The 22,147-nt window shown below is 40.3% G+C and overlaps 1 protein-coding gene across 1 annotated transcript in view; it reads right to left on the reverse strand.

The window, feature by feature from the left end:
• TSHR (thyroid stimulating hormone receptor) overlaps positions 1-22,147 on the reverse strand; it is a 72,024-nt gene that overhangs the window by 22,635 nt on the left and 27,242 nt on the right. The window contains exons 2-7 of the mRNA XM_004584355.4: positions 17,827-17,898; positions 13,682-13,756; positions 8,455-8,529; positions 5,810-5,884; positions 4,355-4,432; positions 1,414-1,482 (exon numbers count right to left, since the gene is read on the reverse strand). Of these exons, the coding sequence (XP_004584412.2) occupies positions 1,414-1,482; positions 4,355-4,432; positions 5,810-5,884; positions 8,455-8,529; positions 13,682-13,756; positions 17,827-17,898 (444 nt within the window). The remainder of the gene's footprint in view (positions 1-1,413; positions 1,483-4,354; positions 4,433-5,809; positions 5,885-8,454; positions 8,530-13,681; positions 13,757-17,826; positions 17,899-22,147) is intronic.

Raw genomic sequence — 22,147 nt, forward strand, 5'->3', positions numbered from 1 at the left:
TCACATGGGAACACTTCAGTGGAAAACTGGAGTTCTCTCCCATGGCTCTTATTATTCAGAAAATTAGAAGAGCCATGCCTAGCTCCATGGAAACATTTTAGTTCCAGAAATAAGGACACCTGTTTATAAACAGTAACAGGTGAAAAAGTGCTCAAGCCTTCAATAGGCAAAGGGAAGCCAGGCTTGGAGCATTTCCTACAAGCTGTTCAAACACTTACTCTGTGAGAAATAATACTCTGTTTAATCCTATAATCTTTCCTCTGTCATCATTTCCCCCCAGTGCTCTAAGCTGTAGTATTTCACTTCTAACCAGATAATGTGTGATGCTAATTAGTATATTAATTGTCTTAATCTCTCTGTTCCTAATGATTTATGTTTTGATAGTTTCATAAGAACATCAGAATGATGTGTATCCTTGTTCAGAGCTTTACAGGCACATGGAAGCTAGAGTTTGACAATAGAAAATGTGGTGGGAAAAGTAGCATAGTCATGCAGATTGTGTAGACAGACACAGAATGGAAAAGAGGTCCCAAAGATGGAGTGTATGACTTAACTTGCAAGCGAGTGGAGTTCAACTTCTGTTGAGCAAGGGATACTTGTATTATTAATTTCACATCTGAGTGATGACAACGTGCTTGGCTCAGGACAGCATGTTTTACACATCTGCCATCACTTTCATGAACTTCTCACTAATTACTCAGTTACTCCTGAGGAATCAGTGTTTGGACTCAAGGTGGAATTTGTCCAACTTGGCTTTAGCAATGCTACTCTCTAAAAATGAGTGTAAATGAGGTCAAACCTGCTAATTTCAGCAAGCTGCCATGAAGTGAATGATGGAGGATGATTGCTTTTTGGCTAATTACTTTTAATCCTAAATTAGAAACTAAAGATACCTGAATGCACTTTTGGAGAAAAGACAAAATTGTTAACAATATGCTACCTGCAATTCCTGAACACTATTAGGATCTGTTTACCTGAGTTTAAAATCACAACTGTATTGGAACCAAAAGCAATAAAATGACAGAAAAGACTAAGGAAGAAACTTTTTGTTCTGAAAAACTTTGGGCTTAAACAATGCTTTCACTTCAAACACAATATTATATTCACACACACACATACACAGAGACACACACACACAGACACACACGATAACTACAGGTGGCATCATGCTTCTAGGTTTTATTGAAGATAAAAAGTTTTAGGGCTTAGAGTTGAAACCATTTTGAGTAATCAGCACTGTTGGCATTGTCAACTTTTCCTATGTTATTCCTAAGTCTTGCTGATACTAACTTTGGGTTGAGGGTTGCTCTGTGAGAACCTATCTCTCAGCAGAATCCTGAACCCTCTAGATGGTTCTTTTGGGGGTAGGATGGGGAGGAAGGGTGACCGTTTCCATGGCTACCCTTAACTTACACGGCATCCAGCTTTGTTCCATTGAAAGCGTGTCCTTGGATTGATGTAAAGCCATTGTTGTACAGTTTCCTGCAAATAACAGAGAGAGGGTGGGAGTCAGTGACTGGGGGACAGGTGCTGGCAGGTTGGGCTTCGTTTCTTCAGGGTCACAAATCTGCACAAAGTTTTCCATGTCACAAGGAAAGTCGACATTACATTGTTTTGCAAGGACAAAAACTACTTCCTGGTTTGAATTTCCATTCTCTAGACTTAGCTACTGTAGACTAGGTGTTTTTTTTTTTTCCCTCAGAAATGCATTAAAAATTTTAAAATAATGTTTCATAAAGATGCCGAAGAAAGGTTTTCAAGTTACAGCTTGGTATTAACAGTGGAGGAGTCAATGCAAGTTCTCCAAATGAACACTTGGAAAACATTCATCTGAATACATAAGTTTCCTATTTCTCTACCTGAAATACTATTTCAAATCTGTATTTTTTCTTTTGATCCTGGAGACTTATTGATTGAAAACATAATGGTTATGCATCAAAGAAGAATAAACTTGACAGCCACATCTGCAGAAATAGGCAGTGCATGCTTTTTGTGCAAATTTTAAATATTTTAACTTGTTGCTATGTTTCTCAGCCTATTTAATTCATCAGATGATTCTAGGGGATGGGCATATGAAATGTTATTATCTCCATTTCCTAGTGGATCCCTGAGACATGGAACTGGCTTGCCAAAGGCAAACTGGTCTAGAATGACTGCAAGTTGTATTTGCTCTTACTACGATTCTTCCCATGCACCGAAAGTACAGTCCCTTTCTGCAGAATATGGATCACAGGCTTGGGGAATACTTGGCTCCATGGAGATGCCAGGTGGTTCCTGGTGGTTACTGGCATGAAGATAAGAAAGCCGTGACCAACAGTCAACCACAACTACTGGCCAGTCCTAATGGCAACTGTAGGAGAACATTAAAAAACCACTAAATATACCACACGTAAACTCTACTAATGTATGAAGACGCACCAAAGAGATGCCAAATTTAGAGTTGGACCTGACCTGTCATTTAATATCTAGAGGATTTGGAATATTTCACAGTCTCCTTTTATGTTCAGTTTCTTTGTCTTTGAAAATGGGATAGAGTACTTTACCAAAAGGCTGCCAGGATGAAATAAAAACATAGTAAAAAGGAATATGCTAAAACTTGTATTAATTCAACGTAATTATGGACAATTGTGAAATAACCCCAGACTTTGTTGTTGTCCTGTATTGAACAATTGCATAGTTTAGTCCCAGCTGCAAAGGTATCCTGAGTAAGGATTGCAGTATCTAGGGACACAACCACAAAGCCTGAGACAGTACTGATGAATAAGTCAATATTTTTCTGAACTAAAGCTCCTTTGTGAGAATTATATCTTTTTTATTTGTCTAAACTTTATTAAAAATCCTGACATTACAAAGTTTCTTTGACTTATATTTCAGAGAGTAAATAAAAGCTTGATGAAAAGTAGGCCTTGAAAGGGGAAAACAGAGAAGAAAGAAACGGAGGTATGAACTTTAGGTACAACCCTATCCTATCAGGAATAGCAGCACACGCTGTGCTGTTAGACATGTTCCTTTTCATGTTTGCTGTCTTGAACATGACCTTCCAAGCAGCAAGGCATTTTCCAGAAATGTAGCATTAATCATCTGTAAAAATGATAGACAATCCCTTCCTGTTCACACCTCTACAGTTCAGTAAATGGCAGGTCCCTTTCCCCAGCTGTTGCCTAGTTAGCCCCAGATTAGCTGGGAGGACCTTTCAATTAGGGAAGCTGCTTGGCATATAGGATCCTTGCGGAGGAAAACACAAGAGGTGGACATAACATTCTGCAAAGAAGTTGAGAATATGGGAGTTTATTTTTGCTGAGTGCCAATTGTAACAAGCCTTGAGGTGACCCTGAGTTTTGGGAGGATCCTCATTTTTTATTTTTTTTTCCTATGGTGACAAAGAAAGTAGAGAACAAGGAGTTTCTTATATTATCCAGAAAGCAGACCCATGCTGTGAGGAAAAGCACTAGTCCAAGTGTTCCACTGTAGATACAGCCCAAGGTTGGGAAAACTTCATATGATAGACGTGGAATGGCTTGGAAGACAGTTTCCCCTGGAAAAGGCAGGTGGAAGCTCGGCCCATTTTGCTAGGCAGTAATTCAGTCAGGCTTGTAACCGGTATAGAAGCCATGCACAACAATGAACGAATGAAAGACAGCTGGGGTGACGAGGCAAAAAACGCCCCAATCTCAAACTTGGACAGTGGTGCTGAAACAGGAAGCATCCATCAGACGCAGTCCTAACTCTGCTTCAGAACTAATACAACGGGAAGAATTTTCTACTAGCCTGGAAAGTTAACTCACCTTTTAGGCTTTTATTATTCAATTTTCCCCCATTAGGACCATTCTGATTAGGTATCTACTTTTTGAACACTGGGAGAATAGCACTCATTCAAGCTCTGGAAAAGTCATGATGCATAGCAGCACTGTTTTCTGCTCTTACTGAGCAAAATTGTGAGTGCCAAGTCTGTCACCATTTGTACCCATAACTCAGTGATCTCAGAGAACTCATTTAATTTTGCTCTACAAAGATTCTGTAGAATGAGTATACTTGAGGATAGAATGTCACCGTAAGTCCCTGGTACACTGTCTGGCTTTCCAACAAATGAGATTTTGTTGGAGCACAGACACGCTCATTAGTTTACGTGTTGTGTGTGCTGCTCTTATTTTATGGTGGCAGAGAGGAGCTGTTGCTACAGAGGCCACGTGGTTTCTAGAGCCATGCTGAGCAATGGTAGGCAGTACTCTTAGCAATGGAAAAGTCTGTGCACTGTGAAGTGCCTATCATAACAGATTCTTGGATGCCCTGTAAAATGTGACAGTGGCTCAAACAACATGCATTTGTTGGCAGCAATGGGACTGGTAATACTCACAGGGTCAAGGTTTCATTGCACAGTCCCTGAAAAGCATTTACAGGTATTGAAGTCATGTAAGGGTTGTCCGTGATTTCACTGCAAGAAAGGACAAAAAACAAACAGGAAAATACTTGATGTAATAATGCTTTCCTTCTAGAGCTGGGCCCTTGTCACACAGATGCCCTTAGGTGACCTGCTTAATATCATTTTCTTTCAAAGGAAATGATTCTTCATAACAACTGGTGACTCAGAGGTCTGGTAAGATAGTGAGAGCCATCCTATACAGACACAAACCTAAGAGTCACACATGTGCAGTGAGTGGCAGAGCTTTAGCTGTGGGTTGAGGCCCTTAACTTAATCCTTATCTTAAGGGAAGTATATGGATTTCAGAGACATCCCTTCAATCTCTGGCTCTTTTTTTTTAAAGATTCATTTATTTATTTTTATTGGAAAGGCAGATTTACAGAAAGAAGGAGATATATAGAATATAGAGAAAGATCTTGCATCTACTGGTTCACTACCCAAGTAGTTGCATCGGCCAGAGCTGAGCCAATCTAAAGCCAGGAGCCAGAAGCTACTTGGTCTCCCATGTTGATGCAGGGTCCCAAGGTTTTGGGTTGTCCTGGGCTGCTTTCCCAGGCCACAAGCAGAGAGCTGAATGGGAATTGGAGCAACCAGGACATGAATTGGTGTCCATATGGGATCCCAGCAGTTGCAAGGCAAGGATTTAGCCACTAGGCCATCTCGCTGGATCCCCTAATCTCTGACTCTATATCCATCATGTAGAGTTTCCAATGTGTATAGAGGACTCTAGAAAAATGGATCCGTAGATCTCATTTCATGAGGTTGCTATCATGTCCTCAGCCTGCAGAGTTCCGCTAGGCAGATGCACAGCTGAGTCCTTCTCTACCAGCCGAGCTTCTTGAAGATTCATTATACTTTTATCTGCTCTGCAGAAAAGAATTACAATCTATTTTTTTTCTAGCAAAACTTAAGATTTTAAAAGTTATCTCTCAACAATTTTCTAATTCAGTGTGTAAATTGAACTTGTCAACTATTTCTGTATGCTTTTTCCGTCCCGCATAATTAAGACAGTTGTCCCAACTGTCTCGTTTAAAAACAAAATCTTTTCTACTCATCTGGGCATTTTCTGCTCACATTTAATTGTAAAGTTTCTCAGAAACTTAGTTATCATAACCTTTGTTAATGCTGTTCTTCCATTTCTCTCTGAGCCTATCCCAACCAGAATTCCCCATCTCTGTAACTCCATGAAAAGACATCTTGTCCAGCTTATCAATACCCCTTGGTAAGAAAGCCAGGGAGCATTTCTCAGTGCTGCCTGATTTCATCCATCAGTGACGTCCCAAGTGATCACTGCTTCTACCACGCACCAACCTCCATGCTACAACCTACTGTTCCCAGTGACAAGCAAAATACAGCCAAACACCCAAGACCACACATGTGTATACTTACAGTATGAAGAATACATCAGTAGAATAGACTTGGGTCAGGTCAGGAAATATGTTAAGTCCAGTGTTGAAAATGCCACTGAATGACATATAAAAAGAAAAGTTTTAGATCATCAAATCTACATGTAGCAGATAGAATAACAAAATAGCTGAAAGCACAGGATCCGAGATCAGTCTGGAGTCAAATCCTAACTCTTCCACTAAGTATCAGACTGTGGTCAAGTTCTAACATTCTGATGAGATGACGTTCTCAAGACATAGTAACATAGTCCACCATGTAACTACGTCTCTTCTGCTTAGAACACATGTGAGGACTAACTAGGCTTCCTGAACAGAAATGTAGGTGTGTGTGCGCGCGCGCAGTGTTTTCATTGAGGGGCCTTATGTTTGTGCATTTTTGTGGAGTTAAGAGGGAGATAGGGTTACCCAATCCCAAGACAAATTCCTTTTTTCAAATTCTACCGTATGTTGTGTTCTTATTTTTGCAAAAGTGATTCTATTAAGTAAGCAGGAGTCCAGAAGTGCCACTGCAGCAGTAATATTTTAAAAGTTATGTCCTGAACGGGACTGAAATCTGTCACAGAGAATGTCTTCACCTTCCGAAGTTAGTGTCATATGAGAAAAAAAATGTTAAGAATAAAACACATGCATAAAATAACACAAACCTAAAAACCCTCAGGCCCCCGAGTTTCACATCTGTTGCAGCTGCTCTATTACATTAGCTGAAGCAGAAATACTTTTTGAGGGGCTTGGTGTGGCATGGAGTGAGACTTAGACCCTGCCGGTCAATCTCTAGAAAAAGATTTTTTCTGGTAGAAAAGATTCTAGATGCACCTTCTAAGGTACACTCAGATTCGAGTCCTTTGAGAATGGAAGGTGTAGGGTTTGCAGAGAGAGTAGGAACCTGAAAATGAACAAATGGAACATTCCCGATAACAAAAGAGAGACGTCAGATTCTACAAGATATGTCTGAAGTACAGCAACAAGATCACGCAAACAAACCAAAGGCTATCGCAGTGGGTGCTCTTTCAAGGAAGTGAGGAGGCGGAGGGGAAGAAAGGCCAAAATGTTACCAACGAGGGCCCTAACAGGCTGGGAGTAAGAGACTCAAGGAACCTGAGCTGGAAATATTTTTTTAAACATTTTTTATTTTATTTTTAACATTGTTTTTATAGTTGAGATGGATGCATGCCTCCAGTTAGGGTGGGGAGGGTCAAGCGTGAAGGTAAAAAGCTTCCAAAGCTCCCACGCACTGGCTCCGTCTTCAAAGGCGCTCACAGTTCTTGGAAATCGTAGCTTGAAGCTGGAAACTAAATCCATGCTACCTGTACAGGTGGCAGGAACCCCAGCCACTTTAGCCATCACTGTAGGAAGCTGGAATCAGGAGCCACCAAACCCAAGTCCTTAGGTGTGGAGTATGGGCCTCTTAACTAGGCTACCTATCTGCTCAACACTCTGAAGATGCCCTTGTCCCTTTTGCTGCTTCCTCTAACGGACTGAACCCTAACCTCTGTATGTGCTTCCCATTTGTCACTTTGCACAATTATCCTGCAGGAGAGGAACTTTTTTTTTTTTTCTTTTGCATTTCGTGTACAGCATTTCTCCAAAGACATTTCTAAACTTCCTGATGGCAAGAACATCGTCTTAGCATTTTGGGCATTCCCCAAGCACAAAGGAAGGCATCACCTTATCAAAATGCCATTGATGGGTTTGGAACTCAAAATAAAAAGCAATTTGTGTTTTATTCCACAGATTTTCTTACTTCTAGGATATTCTTTCAATCACACAACCCATCAATGTCCTCATCTATTCTCCTGGTGTAGCCGATATCCTCAACAGGGGACTATTCTTAGTTCTCCAAATAAGCAATGTGATTCCAAGACAAACTTGCCTGGTTTTCCTTTCAGCTTCATACTGCTTTGGTTTCCACTTTTCTGATGAATATTAGCAAGAAAGAGGATTCTCTGAGCTGGGGTCGAGTGTGCCTGAGCTCATAACACACAGCCACTGAAAGGGTTTTTATCGAGCAGCTACTGTGTGCCAGACAGCAAAAACGCAAGAGAACAAACATATTGTAGTTCCTGCTTTTAATGTAGCATAGGATCAGCACATGAAGTGTTGCCAGGTAAAAGCAGTAAAGTCTTGTCCTTTCTAATTTTGTCCTCCCATCCCTAAGAAATTGGATTTTTAAAAATGGCTTTAAAAATTGCCATGAGAAAGAAAAAAAAACTATTTTAATGTTATTATAATACTCATTTCCAAAAAAAATTGTTTAGCTGACTCTTGAGGTTTTGTTTCATTTTGGTCTGTGTTACTGTATTTGAAAACTATAAAGTATATAATCTGCACTATATTAAATGTCTTTTAATTACACTTCTGGAAGTCCCATTGCACACAAATGCATTTTAATCTCATATCTCTTAGAGAAGTTCTATAGCCCCAGAAGTATGAACTGACTTCTAGGTAGGTATAAAAAAAGGTGGGCCATTTCATCACATATATTGTACAAGGAGAAGGGAGAGGATTTGACCCAGACCATACACAATTAGATAGCAATGGGTCACATTATCCTAGGAAGATGCTAGGCGGCCAACAGAATTCAAGTTTTCAAAAAAAAAATTTTTTTTCAAGGTGGAATTTGATACTTACAGGAACTTTAGGAGCGGGAGCTTTTTGAGGGCATCCGGGTCTATGTAAGTCAAGCTTCTGGTATTCCGAATTTCTCTGTAAAAGTTACAAAGAACACAGTCATCATGAGACATCCATTTCTGTTCTAAAAAAACCCAAACAGTGCAACTCAGGAGTGGCAAGTGCTTAGGAGAAGTACATGCATTCTCATGGTACCAGGGTGACTGCTGCTGCCAGGGCTAGGCATCCAGCTAACCACTCCTGGATCCTGGCAGGCCGCAGGGGCCACTCAGCCCTCTGGCCTCCTTGACTCAGTTTTAACCTGTTTGAACAGATGCGATCCCTCTATCACCATTGTGTTTCAAGGGTTTTCTTTTCCCTTTCAGATTTACATAAAAGGAAAAAAAAAAGTGTTTTGAAGAGGACTTGAGGACAAGTCTTAATGACTCAAACAATAGCAAGCATCTTTGTTGAGCTGATGTGTGCTGGTGGGAGTGAGGGTGCAAGGGTTGGAGGAGAGGTTGAGTGGGTGACATGGTAGAAGACAGCAGGGCAAGAAGGTCCAGGAGGTTCTGACATTGCTCTTTCAGATGTAGCAAAGAAGTGAGTCACCACTGTCATTAGGGTTTATTTTGAAGTGTCAGTAATTTGAGAATCTCAAGCATTTATAGCCTGATGACATGTCTGTGACTTAGCTATTTACACTTAAGTACATACTAATCAAGAATACATTTACAGGCAGGCATTTGGCCTGTGGTTAAGACTCTACTTGGAACTCCCACATCCCATGTTAGAGGGCCCAGGGTTCAAGTCCAAATGCTGCTCCCAGATAATGAAGGGCAGACCCTAAAAGCCAGCAGCTCAACTGATGATTGTCACTAGGCATGGCTCAGCTATTGGTGGACATCTTGGGAAGTGAATGGCTAGTAGATCATTGTGTGCTAGTCTCTCTTTCAAGTCAATTAAAAAAAGAAGAGGAGAAAGAAGGGGAGGAGGAGAAAAAAAGAAGAAAAGAAAGAAAACGAATAATAGTTGGCATTAGTTATGTTAGCAGCTTTTCTTAACAAGTGTACACTGGCTGGGAGAATTTAAAGGCATGCCCTAGGCCTTTGTGAAGAGTGTGAAAGAACCAGGTAAGACCTGAAGTGTCTCAGTTCAGCAAAGGCTTGATGCCTCGGGGCTCTGGCTGCATTTCCTGGTGGTACCAATTGCCAGCCCTAGAATCTCTGGTGTTGCTTAAGAGCAGTATTCTGGAAGGAGAGTTTAGATTCTTTGCAATTCCTGCACTGCAGGCAAATAAGGCAGTGATATCTTAGTAAATGCACAGGTCAGTCATTATTACAATTTGGCTTTAGAACACGTCCATCTTGACCCAGGTAATGATGGCCCCGTTTGCTATTAATCCCACACCTTCCCTCGGGCCTACAAACACTCTGTAAATTTGCTTTATCTAGACATTTCATATCAGTGCAGTCACAAGCTAAGAAGCCTTGTCTGCCTCCATTTAGCATAATGTGATGTTCAGTCACACCGCGGTTGCTCCTGTTATGGCTGAATAGTCAGATGGATCTGTGACAGTGGGCTTTCCCACTTCTGGCTAGATGACTTTGAGCAACATTCTTGATGTCTTTAGATTTTATTTTTCTCATCTACAAATCTGAAAACAGCATTGCTTTTAGTGGGCTCTTGTGAGGGTTAAATGGTATGTAAGAGTTTTGTGTGTGGCTTTCCTACAGTTGAGGATTCTATAAATTATGGCTTTATTATTTTTATGAAAGCTGGAACAGGCATCAAGGATTTGGGGTTATAGGTGTGGCAATGTTTCTACAAAATTAAAAAAAAAACACAAAAAATCCCTGCTATGTTAGATACTTCAAATGAAGATGTTGACTGTGAAACAGATCTTGGGAAGGACAGGAAGGAATTAACTAAGAACATAAACCATCTACTCTCCCTTCTCCCTACACACACAACTCATTGTCTATAGTGATAGAAACTTTCTGGTCCATTGTCTTTTTAACATCATTTTATTATTCCGGGAAACTTTAGCTTGTAAGAAAGGCCCTCAATGTTTCTGCCAATAGCAGTGATGTACATCTCATAGACACTCTCACTATAAGATCCTTGCTGTGTCCCTGAACTTTAAACTATTACATTACAATTCTTACTTAACCAAGACCCTGCATGGAAAGACCCTCCCAACCCCGTCTTTGAATTTTGTGCCAGTTTTGAAACTGAAATCCACATATCCTTAAACATTTTTCTGTCCTGGAACAATAGACCGTTGGCTATTCTACTCCTAAATTTCATGACCACCACATCTTTCCCTTCCAGAGCTCTCATCTTTGTGGAGATGATTCTCTGTTTTTAAGCAGCAAACTCCTTGCCAGAGGTATCCACTTGGGGCAGAGGCGTTGAGACAAAAATGTAATATGCGACAGTTTAGAAACTTGAGAGTACTTTGCGTTCTGGAAAATTATTCCAGAGGAGAGATCATTGCTGACCCAGCGGATTTGGGTGACCCCAGAGAACGCTACAATGAAAGAAATGCAAGCCACCTGAATCAGCTTAAAAGGTAGCGAGAAGGAAAGGGAAATGAAACACCGTGGCTGTTAGTAAAAATGGATTAAATGAGGTTGGCAACTCACATGTGGTCTGGCAGAGACGGGAGAGGGCGGCAGGGGGAGCTGGGAAAAGCAGAGTAGGAAGAAAATATAAAAGGACAAAATGAAAAAGATAGAAGCCACTTTCAAAGATAAGACGACAGCTGATCAGTTGCTCACGGGTGACTGGTAATTCTCTCCAGGTGTAAAGAAGGGGTGGAGTGGGCATGGACATCCAAGAGGCAGACGATGAGGCCAGTGCAGCCAGTATAACCATTTCAAAGAGAGAAAAGTTAAGTCCCAAAGCATCTCCACCTAGAGAAGGGTGAAATCAGTGTGATTTACCTCCCATGTGTCAATGTTTTGTATGGATCAGTTTCTTTGAGTAATCTGCCTGCCTCAAATTAACACAAGAAGCATAGGTAAAATCCCTAAAACAGAGTACACCATTTAAAATCGATCATTTTAATATGTAGATTTGGAAGTGAGGGATACGCTTACAATGTGCAATGCAAGGTCGTTCTTCAGTATGCTCTCTTAAAAAAAATTTTTTTTTTTGGAAAGACAGATGTACAGAGAAGAGGAGAGAAAGAAAGATTCTGCTTCTGCAGGTGCACTCTCCAAGTGGCTTCAAAGGCCAGAGCTGAGCTGATCTGAAGCCAGAAGCCAGGAACCAGGAACTTCTGGGTCTCCCACGCTGGTGCAGGGTTCCAAGGCTTTGGTCCAACCTAGACTAATTTCCCAGGCCACAAGCAGGGAGCTGGAAGGGAAATGGAGCTGCAAGGACAAGAACCAGTGTGCACATAGTATCCCAGTGTGTGCAAGGTGAGGATTTAGCCACGAGGCTGTCATGCTGGGCTCCAGTATGCTCTTCTATGTAGTTGACAAAGTTAGCAGTCATGGGGTACTAACTCTTGTCTGCTGGCTTGCTGCTCAAATGCTGGGGGGGTGGGCCAGGCCAAAGCTAGGAACCAACAATTCTGCCCAGGTCTCCCATGTGTGTACGGGAAACTCAATGATTTGAGTCATCTCCTGTCTCCTCTGGAAGCTATAGTCATGGGATGCAGGTGTCAGCTGGCATCTCAACCCTACTGACATGGGCCCCTTTAAGATGATTGATGACAACATGTCAGCCTGGGAAAATTAAGACATGTGGTTCCTATCATTTAAAATGGTTTACCAGTGACCAACGTGAGGTAGATGAAAATTGTCCTCATTTTCTTGGGCCTGACATTGTGGTGCAGCATGTTAAACTGCTGCTTGTGATGTTGCCATGACATGGATGTCATTTAGAGTCCTGGCTGCTCCACCTCCTGTCCAGTGCCCTTCTGACGTGCCTGGGAGGGCAGCAGGAGATGGCCCAAGTGCTTGAGCCCTTGCACCCCTGGGAGAGACCTGGATGGAGTTCTAGGATCCTGACTTCTCATCTACTCAGCCTCAGCCATTGGTGCCCATTTGTTTATTGAGCTTAGGGAGGAATTTAAAAATAAAATAAGTATTAAAATAACAGATGTTCACTCAAGGATGAATTATTGAGACTTTTCAAGCAGACTGAAGGAAATTTATCAGCAGATTTTCTACTGGGAACCAGATATTATAAAAATGATTTTTTGATTGCCTGACAGATGCTTGTTGCTATTTCCTGATTATTTAATGATCATTACTAAGATTGGTAATCTGAAAAGCTCTTATGAATCACCTCAATGCTTGTTTTAGCCCATCTGGTAAGTCTTAGCGTTATCTGCCATAAGCCACATGTTTGACCTACTCGTAGAATTTCTATTTACCTCTGATTTAAAAACCCATATCCAGGTAAAACCTACCTTTGAGGTAGGATTTTATTTATTTCAGTTTTTTATTACAGATAGTTTAGATGCTGATTTGGTTTTGGAGGGAGACACTCTAGTAATCAATTTCTGACGGAAATCTCTTAGCTGAGCAAACTTGGGTGAGCACGCTGCAAGGTGTTAATGCCATCTGCATTGATGTAAGTGAGGCTGAAGCTGAGTGGGACAGTGTGTCATTTTGTACAAATTGGGAAACTTGTTGAGTAACTTAATAGGGCGCATTAGAAGTGATTGATATTAGACTAGAAGCGTCAGTTCTAGACTCCATTTTTTAAAAATTTATTTTATTGTATTGTTGTTGACAATGGTTACATAGTTAATTATGGTTTAAAAAAAAAAGGTTTGGGGGTATAGGGAAGTGGGTAATACTATTATGTCCATATTGTTTCCATCATGTATCCGAGGTAAAGGGTAATATTGAGGGAGAAGCCTCACCCGGTTTCCTGCCCACCCCAAGTCCCGGATGTGGGGCATGCTCTGAGATATTTGCTCAAGTGGTTTTAATAGTTCTCCAGTTATGAATCGCTGCCAGTTTCGCTCGATGAGTTCGTCCACTGATTAACACCTTCTGTGCCACATGGCTGCCTCCAAGAGCAGATTTAATGGTGACTTTAACTTCCCACAGAGACAGTCAGAAGTTATGAGGATGGATTGGAACAAACTCAGAGTGAGAACAAGTAAAATAAAAAAGAGGTTTGACACATCATTTCAAAACCAGCTCCCACTGCCGCAGGGAGCCCAGAAATGATCCGAGGAGGTGCTGTGGCTTGGCCTCTGCTACCCTGCCCCTGTACTTACATGTGGGTCATCTTGCTCAGGTTGTAGAAGGACCGTGACTCCAGCCGCTGCAGAGTTGCATCTATGGATAAGTAGCTGAGTGATACAAAAATACGAAACAAAATGAAAAGTTAGCAAAGTTGTGAAATGCACACATATTATTTTTCAAGTAACTTCTTTACCAGAGGGTTACTAGATCATTCAACGTGTACCTTCCTTATAATGTCCAAATAATTAATACTTGGTTTTAAATGGTGTAGATCCTTAAATATTTTGATATGCTTAATATTAACACTAATATTAATATAATAAATTAATATATGTCCTAGTCATTTAACGGTCTCCTTCAACTTTTTCTTGCTTCAGAAACTTTCTCCAAATTTCTTGATTAGGTTTAATTGCACATAAAATGTCTTCGTAGCACCATGAACTTCCGTTTCACTAATTGCCGTAGTGTAACTTTCTAGTTGTTTGGATGATATTTATCTCGTCTCGTAGATTAAGTGTTCTCAAGTGGAAGACTGTATGTTTTTACCTCTTGAATCTTGAGGGTCTCTCATAGGGTTTGGTGTGCAGTAGACATTCAACATAGGTAGGCCAACAAATGAATATAGTATATTATTCAAAATAGCAAAAGTGAAAGATTAGAAATAAAGCAGTAATGAAATAAAAGCCTTTTTTAATGGAGTATCTAGTGGCACAAGATTAGCAATGTGATTTCAGAGGAGATGAAGAGAGAGCTACAGTTACTCGGTAGAATATTTAATAGGGTGCTGACTGCATGTTCTCTGAAGATTCCACTTCTTGATTTTGAATAAGGTTGAAAATTCAAGATTTGTTTCAAACTTTGTAAGTAAATGACAACTCATATAAAAAATTGAGCACTAAAAAAAAAAAAAAAGAGGAGAAACTCCTAAATACAACTTTCCAAGTCTGTGGAAGGAATAAAGCTTCAAATAGTTTCTTCAAATTCCTCCATGTAATGAGAGTGACTAATGACGGATGCAGACCAAATCAATGACATTTTCCATTGAGAAGCATCTCTGTAACATTTGGGAAAGTTAATGATCAGCAGATGGTACCAGCTGTAGCCCTAGCGGAGATTCTCAACCTTGGACATGCAGTTGGAACTACCTGGGGTTTTGAAAAATACACAGATATTCAAGACACAGTATAAGATAATTAAATGTATGAGGGATGGCTCAAGCATTTTTACTTTTCAAAAGCCTCCTAGGTGATTATAACAGGCAAGCAAGGTTGAGAACCACTCTCTTGTAGTTTGAAGGAATCTGCCAGTAAAATATTTTCAGCGACACATGTTGACAGGGGGAGCACTGGTTGTTCCACTCTGAATTTTCAGTATTGTTGTTTTTGATATTCTAACAGTTTTGTGCTTTCTATTTCAAGCTCTCTATTCTTTTAAGTTCTCTTTTGTTCTACAAGGTCTACCATCCCTTTGCCCTTGATGGATAATAAAGTTATAGAAATTGTTTTGGTTTAAATATTGCACCTCCAACATGCAGCAAACAATAGAACACATTGAAAAGAAGTAGTTTATCGTGTAAGCACTGCAGGGTTAATTACGGATTAAACTGAGTCATCTGAAAAGAGTAAGATACATTCTGAAGATGACCCTCAAGTTTTCCTAAGTTTGCATCGTATCTATTGCTTCAAAGGCACGGCTTATTGTTAAGAAACATAAACCTTTAAGGTTGTGTAGGGAGAGTCATTCAGCCTGCATCGCTCCGCTTTCTACAGTCTAAGGACACTTCCCTGGAGGGCTGCTGTAGCTAGTTTGGGGGCACAATTTGTGGGACCCAGTTATTTAGTGGGATGAAGGTAGCATCCATGCTTACTTATCTGATACCACCCTTCTTCAGAATTTCTTTTCAGCATGAAATGTTGTGCAATCATTATGGCGATCATATCGTTTGTCATGCAACCCAGGATGTCTCTGTGAGTTAAAATATGGGCCTACTGGGCCTAGCGCGATGGTGTAGTGAGTAAAGTCCTTGCCTAGCATGTGCCGCAGGATCCCATGTGGGCGCTGGTTCTGGTCCCGGCGGCCCTGTTTCCCATTCGGCTCCCTGATTGTGGCCTGGGGAAGCGGTCCTGGACGGCCCAAAGCCTTGGGACCCTGCACCCGCATGGGATACCAGGAGGAAAGTTCCTGGCTCCTGGCTTTGGATCGGCGCAGCACCAGCCATTGCGGTCACTTGGGGAGTGAATCATCGGATGGAAGATCTTCCTCTGTCTCTCCTTCTCTCTGTGTATATCCGTCTTTCCAATAAATGTAAATAAATAAATCTTAAAAAAAATGGGACTACTAAAATTATGTATACTAATGGGTAGGAATTTGCACTGTCCTGGGTAAACCTAGAGTCATTTTAGTGATCTCTATTTCCCATAAGATACCAGATCTTGGACTACATTCACGTACAAGTATATGCTTTAAAAACTGTCTGTTGAACAGTTACTGTGTGTCAAACATTCTGCTGGATACTGACAACCCAGAGGTGTCCCCTGTTCCAAGGACCTCTCAATAGTAGGAGACACAGATGAGTGGTTGAGATTAATGTGCCAGGTGCTAAGTGTTCTGTTGAGGTACTGGGAACACTTATTCCACAGTGGAGAATCCAGCATCGTCCCCTTGGAGGATGCCTCATTAGTACCTTCACCGTTGTCTGGATGTCTCATGTATCTCAATGAATCCTCCGGTGACTGCCCACCACTTTTACTTCAGACCCTGTTGAATCTCTAACTCTGTCACCTCTACACTCAGTTTTAGTGGATACCTTTAAGTAGTCTGTAAAAGATTGAAACCTTAACTGGTAGTCCTTTGAAATATCTACCAATAAACTGTGCATTTGTCTGCAATGTCCCCATTTGTTACAATGTGAAAGCTGATCATCTTCCCACAAAGCCTATCCCTCTATTTGGAGAACTATCCATACCAAGCACATTGAATTCTTCTTTCTTCACATTTTAGCGTGTCCATTCCTACAGATCCCTTCCCCTAGTCCAGGTCACACAGCTTGGTTTATGGCTCTTACTCTCAATTCACAGCTACGTTTCTCCCGGGAGAGTCCTCACATACACAGAACTACCACTTCTCCTCACTTTCTTTTACATCAAAATTTCATTTTCAGACATTTTGAGCTTTGATAATTGTTTACAGCCATTGCCTATGCTCTAAGGAATAGTGGTACCTCGCCCCACCCCCAGTCACTATCTGTTAAATTCTATATCTATTGGAGGGCTAAGTCTATGACTATAAAAGAAACCAAAATAATGTCATTATGAAAACTAAAGAAAAAAAGATGACAGCACATCATGGTTCAAGTGACTGATTCTTTGTCACCATTTGGGAGACCTGAAATAAGGGAGGGTGGTTGGTAATATCTTTTACTTCTAACTGGTACGTAGGTGCCAGGGTATGTGTGCAACCCCTCCTCTCAAACAAGAGCAAAAATCAAACACCTTTGTAGGCAAAACTGCCTATGGTAAAAATGACTGAAGTCACACATTAGACACTCAGTACTCAGAAAATGAATCAATGTAGCCAGAAAACTGTGGGGTTTGTTACGGGCTGTGGTTGCAGCACTTAATATGCCCGAGGGACCCGTGTTGCTTGTTTATCTGTCAACTTAGCATGCAGGTCCTTCCCTCCCCACTGGGAGTGGATGCCAATTTTGTTTTTAAAGGTTGGAATTGTAAAATATATTATTTTTAAGTTAAAGAATTCTGAAATCACTCTACATTTGTGACACAGTGCAAACATTTGTATAAGTGATGAAACTGAATCCAGAGTTGGTACTTCAGATAGATAAATTACACACAGAAGTACATCTATTTATAGGATAGCATCCCAGCAAAGGTTTAACTATATCCCAAGGCACATATTAACACACATTTAGAATTAGGAACTTCTCAAGGCCAAATGAACTTTTGCTTTGGCTTTAAAAAAATCATCTAGATCTTAGAGAGTGGAGACAAAGGACAATCAAATTAACATCACATTTAACATCAAATTAATATACAGAACATCTTTATGTACATTCAAAAGTGACTGATCTATGCAGGCGTAAGTATTTCGTTTGAACAAACACATTTATGAACTAGCATGGCCCAGTTACAAACTTTATGGCAAAAATAAAAAGACTCACATTCTGGAAATATTGGGCAGATTTGAGAATGCGTGACTGGGAATGGTTCTTAGGTGAGTCTCTGAAAGTTTCCTGTGAAAGTAATAGTTGCACAATTAGCGTCATAACTACTGGGCAGGCAGCGTACCTTAACCATAAAGATTACATCATTAGAATTCAGACAAACCTTAAAATATCTATCTCATGATATATAATCAACAAAAATAATACTCAATTAAAAACATAGTTTCTTTTTCTCTCACAAGGATTGACTGATGATGAGATCAAATACAGAAGATGAATCTTTTAATTCCATCTTTGGATTACTAGTAAAATGGCTCTTCTGACATCATATCCATTCATTAACTGAAGAGCAGCATGATATATTCATCAAGTATATGTCTTGGAGTGCTATAAGAATATGCATTAAGTACATATGAAGAGGAATGAATTATGTTTGTCTTAAACATTAGTGGTATCACTTGCACAGTTTTGCCCAAGTGAGGGTCCCATTTGCAATGGTCTTGATCCTCCCCTCTGTGTGCGGCAGGCAGGAATTAAGACATCTCTGCTGGGCATGCAAGGTGAAGGCCCCGATTTGCCCTTGCTTTGATGTTGGAGACTACAAAGAATACTGAGACTGCTTCCTTTTAAACAGTGAAACACCTTCGTACATTCCAGCATACCTCTCTACCCAGGCACCCCGGGTTTTTTTTGTTTTTTTTTTGTTTGTTTTTTAATTTCTATCTTTCTTATTGGCAGTACTTGAATAGAATTCTGGAGACCATTCTGCTTAGTAAAATAAGCCGGTTGCAAAGGGACAAATAGCATGTTCTCTCTGATATAAAATAGCCTTCACGCAAAGGATGAAATAGATATAGGTAATCAAGTATAAAATATGTGTTCTCAAGAAAATACATGTTTTCATATCTCATAGATAAGTTACCTAATAAGTTACCTAATGGAGACCAGCACATTGCAAAGTAAAGTTATATTGTAGTATACTTCTCCACTTGCGAATGAAAGTAAGACTGCCAATGACACATTTAAATACACCTTTGCAGTATGAAACTAGGTTTTCTAACTTTGCATATATCAACAAGGCTGATATACTTAAATATCAGAAAGTTAAACTTGTAACGGTTACTAAGTGACTGCAACTGTGATAATATGGGGAAATGGCAGGAGGGTCGATGAGCAGGGTGTGTGGGAAGCAGACAGAGGAATCCCTAAAAACTGTATCAGGGAAAATAGTTTAAAAAGGAATTCTGTACAAACTGTGTCTAGTATCCTAACTCCTTTTTAAAAAGACAATTTCTCCTCACAGTAATTATCTTCTCTAGGTGTCCTTATTTATTTATTTTTTTGCTATTTAAGTATCAGTAATGATACATCACCCATTTAGTATCTTATTTACAGATAGTAGGTTAAAATGGATTGGATATTTTCCCTTCTAGGATACAAACTTATTTCCTAAAAGGTTATTTTCCAATCTATGCTTTTTTTTTGGACTTCCCATTTATTTCTACGGTATTTGAAATCTATCTATAAATTGTCTAGTCAAAGCACCAGCAGGGTCAAATCTGGAGGAAGGTTGACATAAATAACCTCAGGGGAAATTTTCAACGCTCTGTAACCTTTGTGCTTTGTCAAGAAACACAATGCTGTCTTAATGTGATTTCAGAAATTACTTATCCACTTGCATCCTTTTAATTGCATTGATCAGAAGCTTGTTGGTCCAGATCCAGAATTCTGAGCTTAAAAAGATACGAGAGAGAAACAAGCTCTTCTATTAAAATAGCCCTGTAAAATTGGGCCATGTTGAAGGAACACAAAGGATAAGATACACACCTGCTCGGTATCACCCAGGGAGATTGAGTTTCTTAGGCTACAGTCTTTTAGAACTGTGCTAAACTGAGAAAATTGAGGGCACCCTTATTTGCACACACTGATTGTAGGAAATGTGGGCCTAAACTGTAAATTCTCTAGCTAAAAATTTGACATTTAACTTGTATCCTAAAGTAAGTAACACACATGTTGAATTAAACAGAAAATCAGAATAAGCCTACAATGGCTTCCAAAACACCTAACTTGGAATGAAAACATGATCTAATTGGGGTTTTCCAGACTTTGGGATAAAGATTCAAATAATGTTGATTTTTTCCCAAAGTATGAATATTTTAAATGCATAATACCTGTTTTTGGAAAGCTCTCTAATTGACATTCAAAACCACACAAATACTTCCAAGTCTGGAACAAAAATCTTCATCCCACTACTCAGTTAGGACAGAAGGTGATTTAAAAACAAAACTATTATGGATGTTTATGTGCTGCTTCATTGCACAACAAGATGTTCTACACAGAAAATACTTCTCACTAAAGAAAAGCTGATATACAGCAACCAGTAAGAATAATCCTAAACTTCTTCACAAAAATATGATATGCACACTTAAACTGCAACAGAAGTGAAGTTTCATTGATGCCAGTATTCCTAGCCTAAGATGAAAAAAAATAATTTATCTGTTAAATGAACTTATTTAATTTCAAAATTATTATAACAGCCTAAGACAGAGGCTGATTTCAATCATTTTAGGTTGAAATATCAGAATAGCAGCCATTCATATAAATGGTTGTGACAGTCCAGGCAATAAAAACGGTGACAATAAGGTGAGATCTCCTGAAACCGTTCTGTGAAGAGTAACCCTGGGTTCTAGCAAAGAACGTAGGTTCTTGGAAAGTCCCAGGCATGTGAGAGAGAGTGCTTATTACAAGAAATGATCCCGTGCCAGGATGAGATCCGGCTCTTCTTTTACAGCTCATATGGTAAGCTAATTGGCCCAAATTGGTTTCTATACCTGGAATTGGAAGAACCTGTTTACCTGTTGCTCACTGCTTAGACAGGAAGCGTCTTTTACTGACTGGATAGTCAGAGTGCATCATCCTTAAACTTGCTGGGTATCTTTTGTGTCCCTACAGTTGCCTGGATAATTTGTGTTGGGCCCTGATATAAATAAGCTTCACCGAGTGAATGACTCTACCATTGTGCCAGTGCTCTTAGTTAATTGTATGAGCCTTAGTTGAGCTGGTTAGATGGAGCTAAGCTTTAATACGCATTGACATGTGCGAGGGCCAGATGGGATGTGGGACAGACTGGACTAGTCTGCTACGCATACTGGCAAACCAGGGTGGGGGGCGGGTCTGGTGGGGTTATTGTGGGTCGCTCCGACTGGACTGCAGCTCCCACTGGTTTATGTGAGGGCCAAGTATGTGCTGGGCAGAACCAGGCTGGACTGCAACACCCATTGGTTCCAGTGGAAGTCAGGACTGAAAGCAGAACCAACCCAGCAATTGCAACCACCAGCTGATTGGGGCAATGGACTGTGCCGGGCCCTGTGCTAGAACATACAAGAATCTGGTCTGGGAACACCTCAGACAAAGTTTCTTTGGGGATCTCCCCAATCGAAATGCCGGACACAGAACCCTAACCAAGAAAAGACAGAAGACAGAACAAGTCAATCAACCACCTCAGCTATATGTTGGCAGTGAAAAACTGGGCAAATGGAGACTCTATGATGGACTATGTCAATCAGTGGACTCTTCAACGACCTCATCGTGCTTGGAGTGCCGAGACTGGTGAACTACCAAAACCACTTGAGCAAGTATCTCAGAGCATGCCCTACATCCGGGATTTGGGGTGGGTGGGAAACAGGGTGGGGCTTCTCCTTTAATATCCCCGTTTACCTCAGATACATGAAGGAAACAATATGGAAATAATAGTCTGACCCACTTCCCTATAGTCCTTGAACCTCTTCACCATAATCAACTATGTAAAGGTTGTCAAAAATATAATAATAATAATAATAATAAAACTCCTGAACTTGACTGCTCAGGGCTGCTCCCCTCTTCCTTGTGTGATGGAACTGGACAGTCTGCCAGCAGGTGAGTAGACTCCTGTGCCTCTCAGAGTGGGCCTCTGACTCATTTCTGGGATAGGTTTGGCCAACTTGCAACATGGCCAAACTTAATTGCAATTTGATACTTCATGCATTTTGACTATGTATAGTCACAGTAATGAATATATAATTTAGAAAATGTATGCTTTGTTATTTTAGATACACACTGCCTTGCTTGCCTCTAACATTCATGCATGTTAGCACACGCCTTCTTTGCTTTTTACACCTAGGTTCTAAAATGTTGACCTTATGAAAACAGTTAGGAAGAATTTTCTTCCAAGGCACAAAGGTCATTCTGGAGCCCATCAAATAATGAAGACATCATACTTATTTACAGAACTTTCATTTCACTTTCCCTGTAGTCATTTTATTGTAAGCTAAGGACTATG

This window comes from Ochotona princeps, chromosome 26 (assembly GCF_030435755.1).
Source record: "Ochotona princeps isolate mOchPri1 chromosome 26, mOchPri1.hap1, whole genome shotgun sequence".
In the NCBI taxonomy this organism is placed as follows: domain Eukaryota; kingdom Metazoa; phylum Chordata; class Mammalia; order Lagomorpha; family Ochotonidae; genus Ochotona; species Ochotona princeps.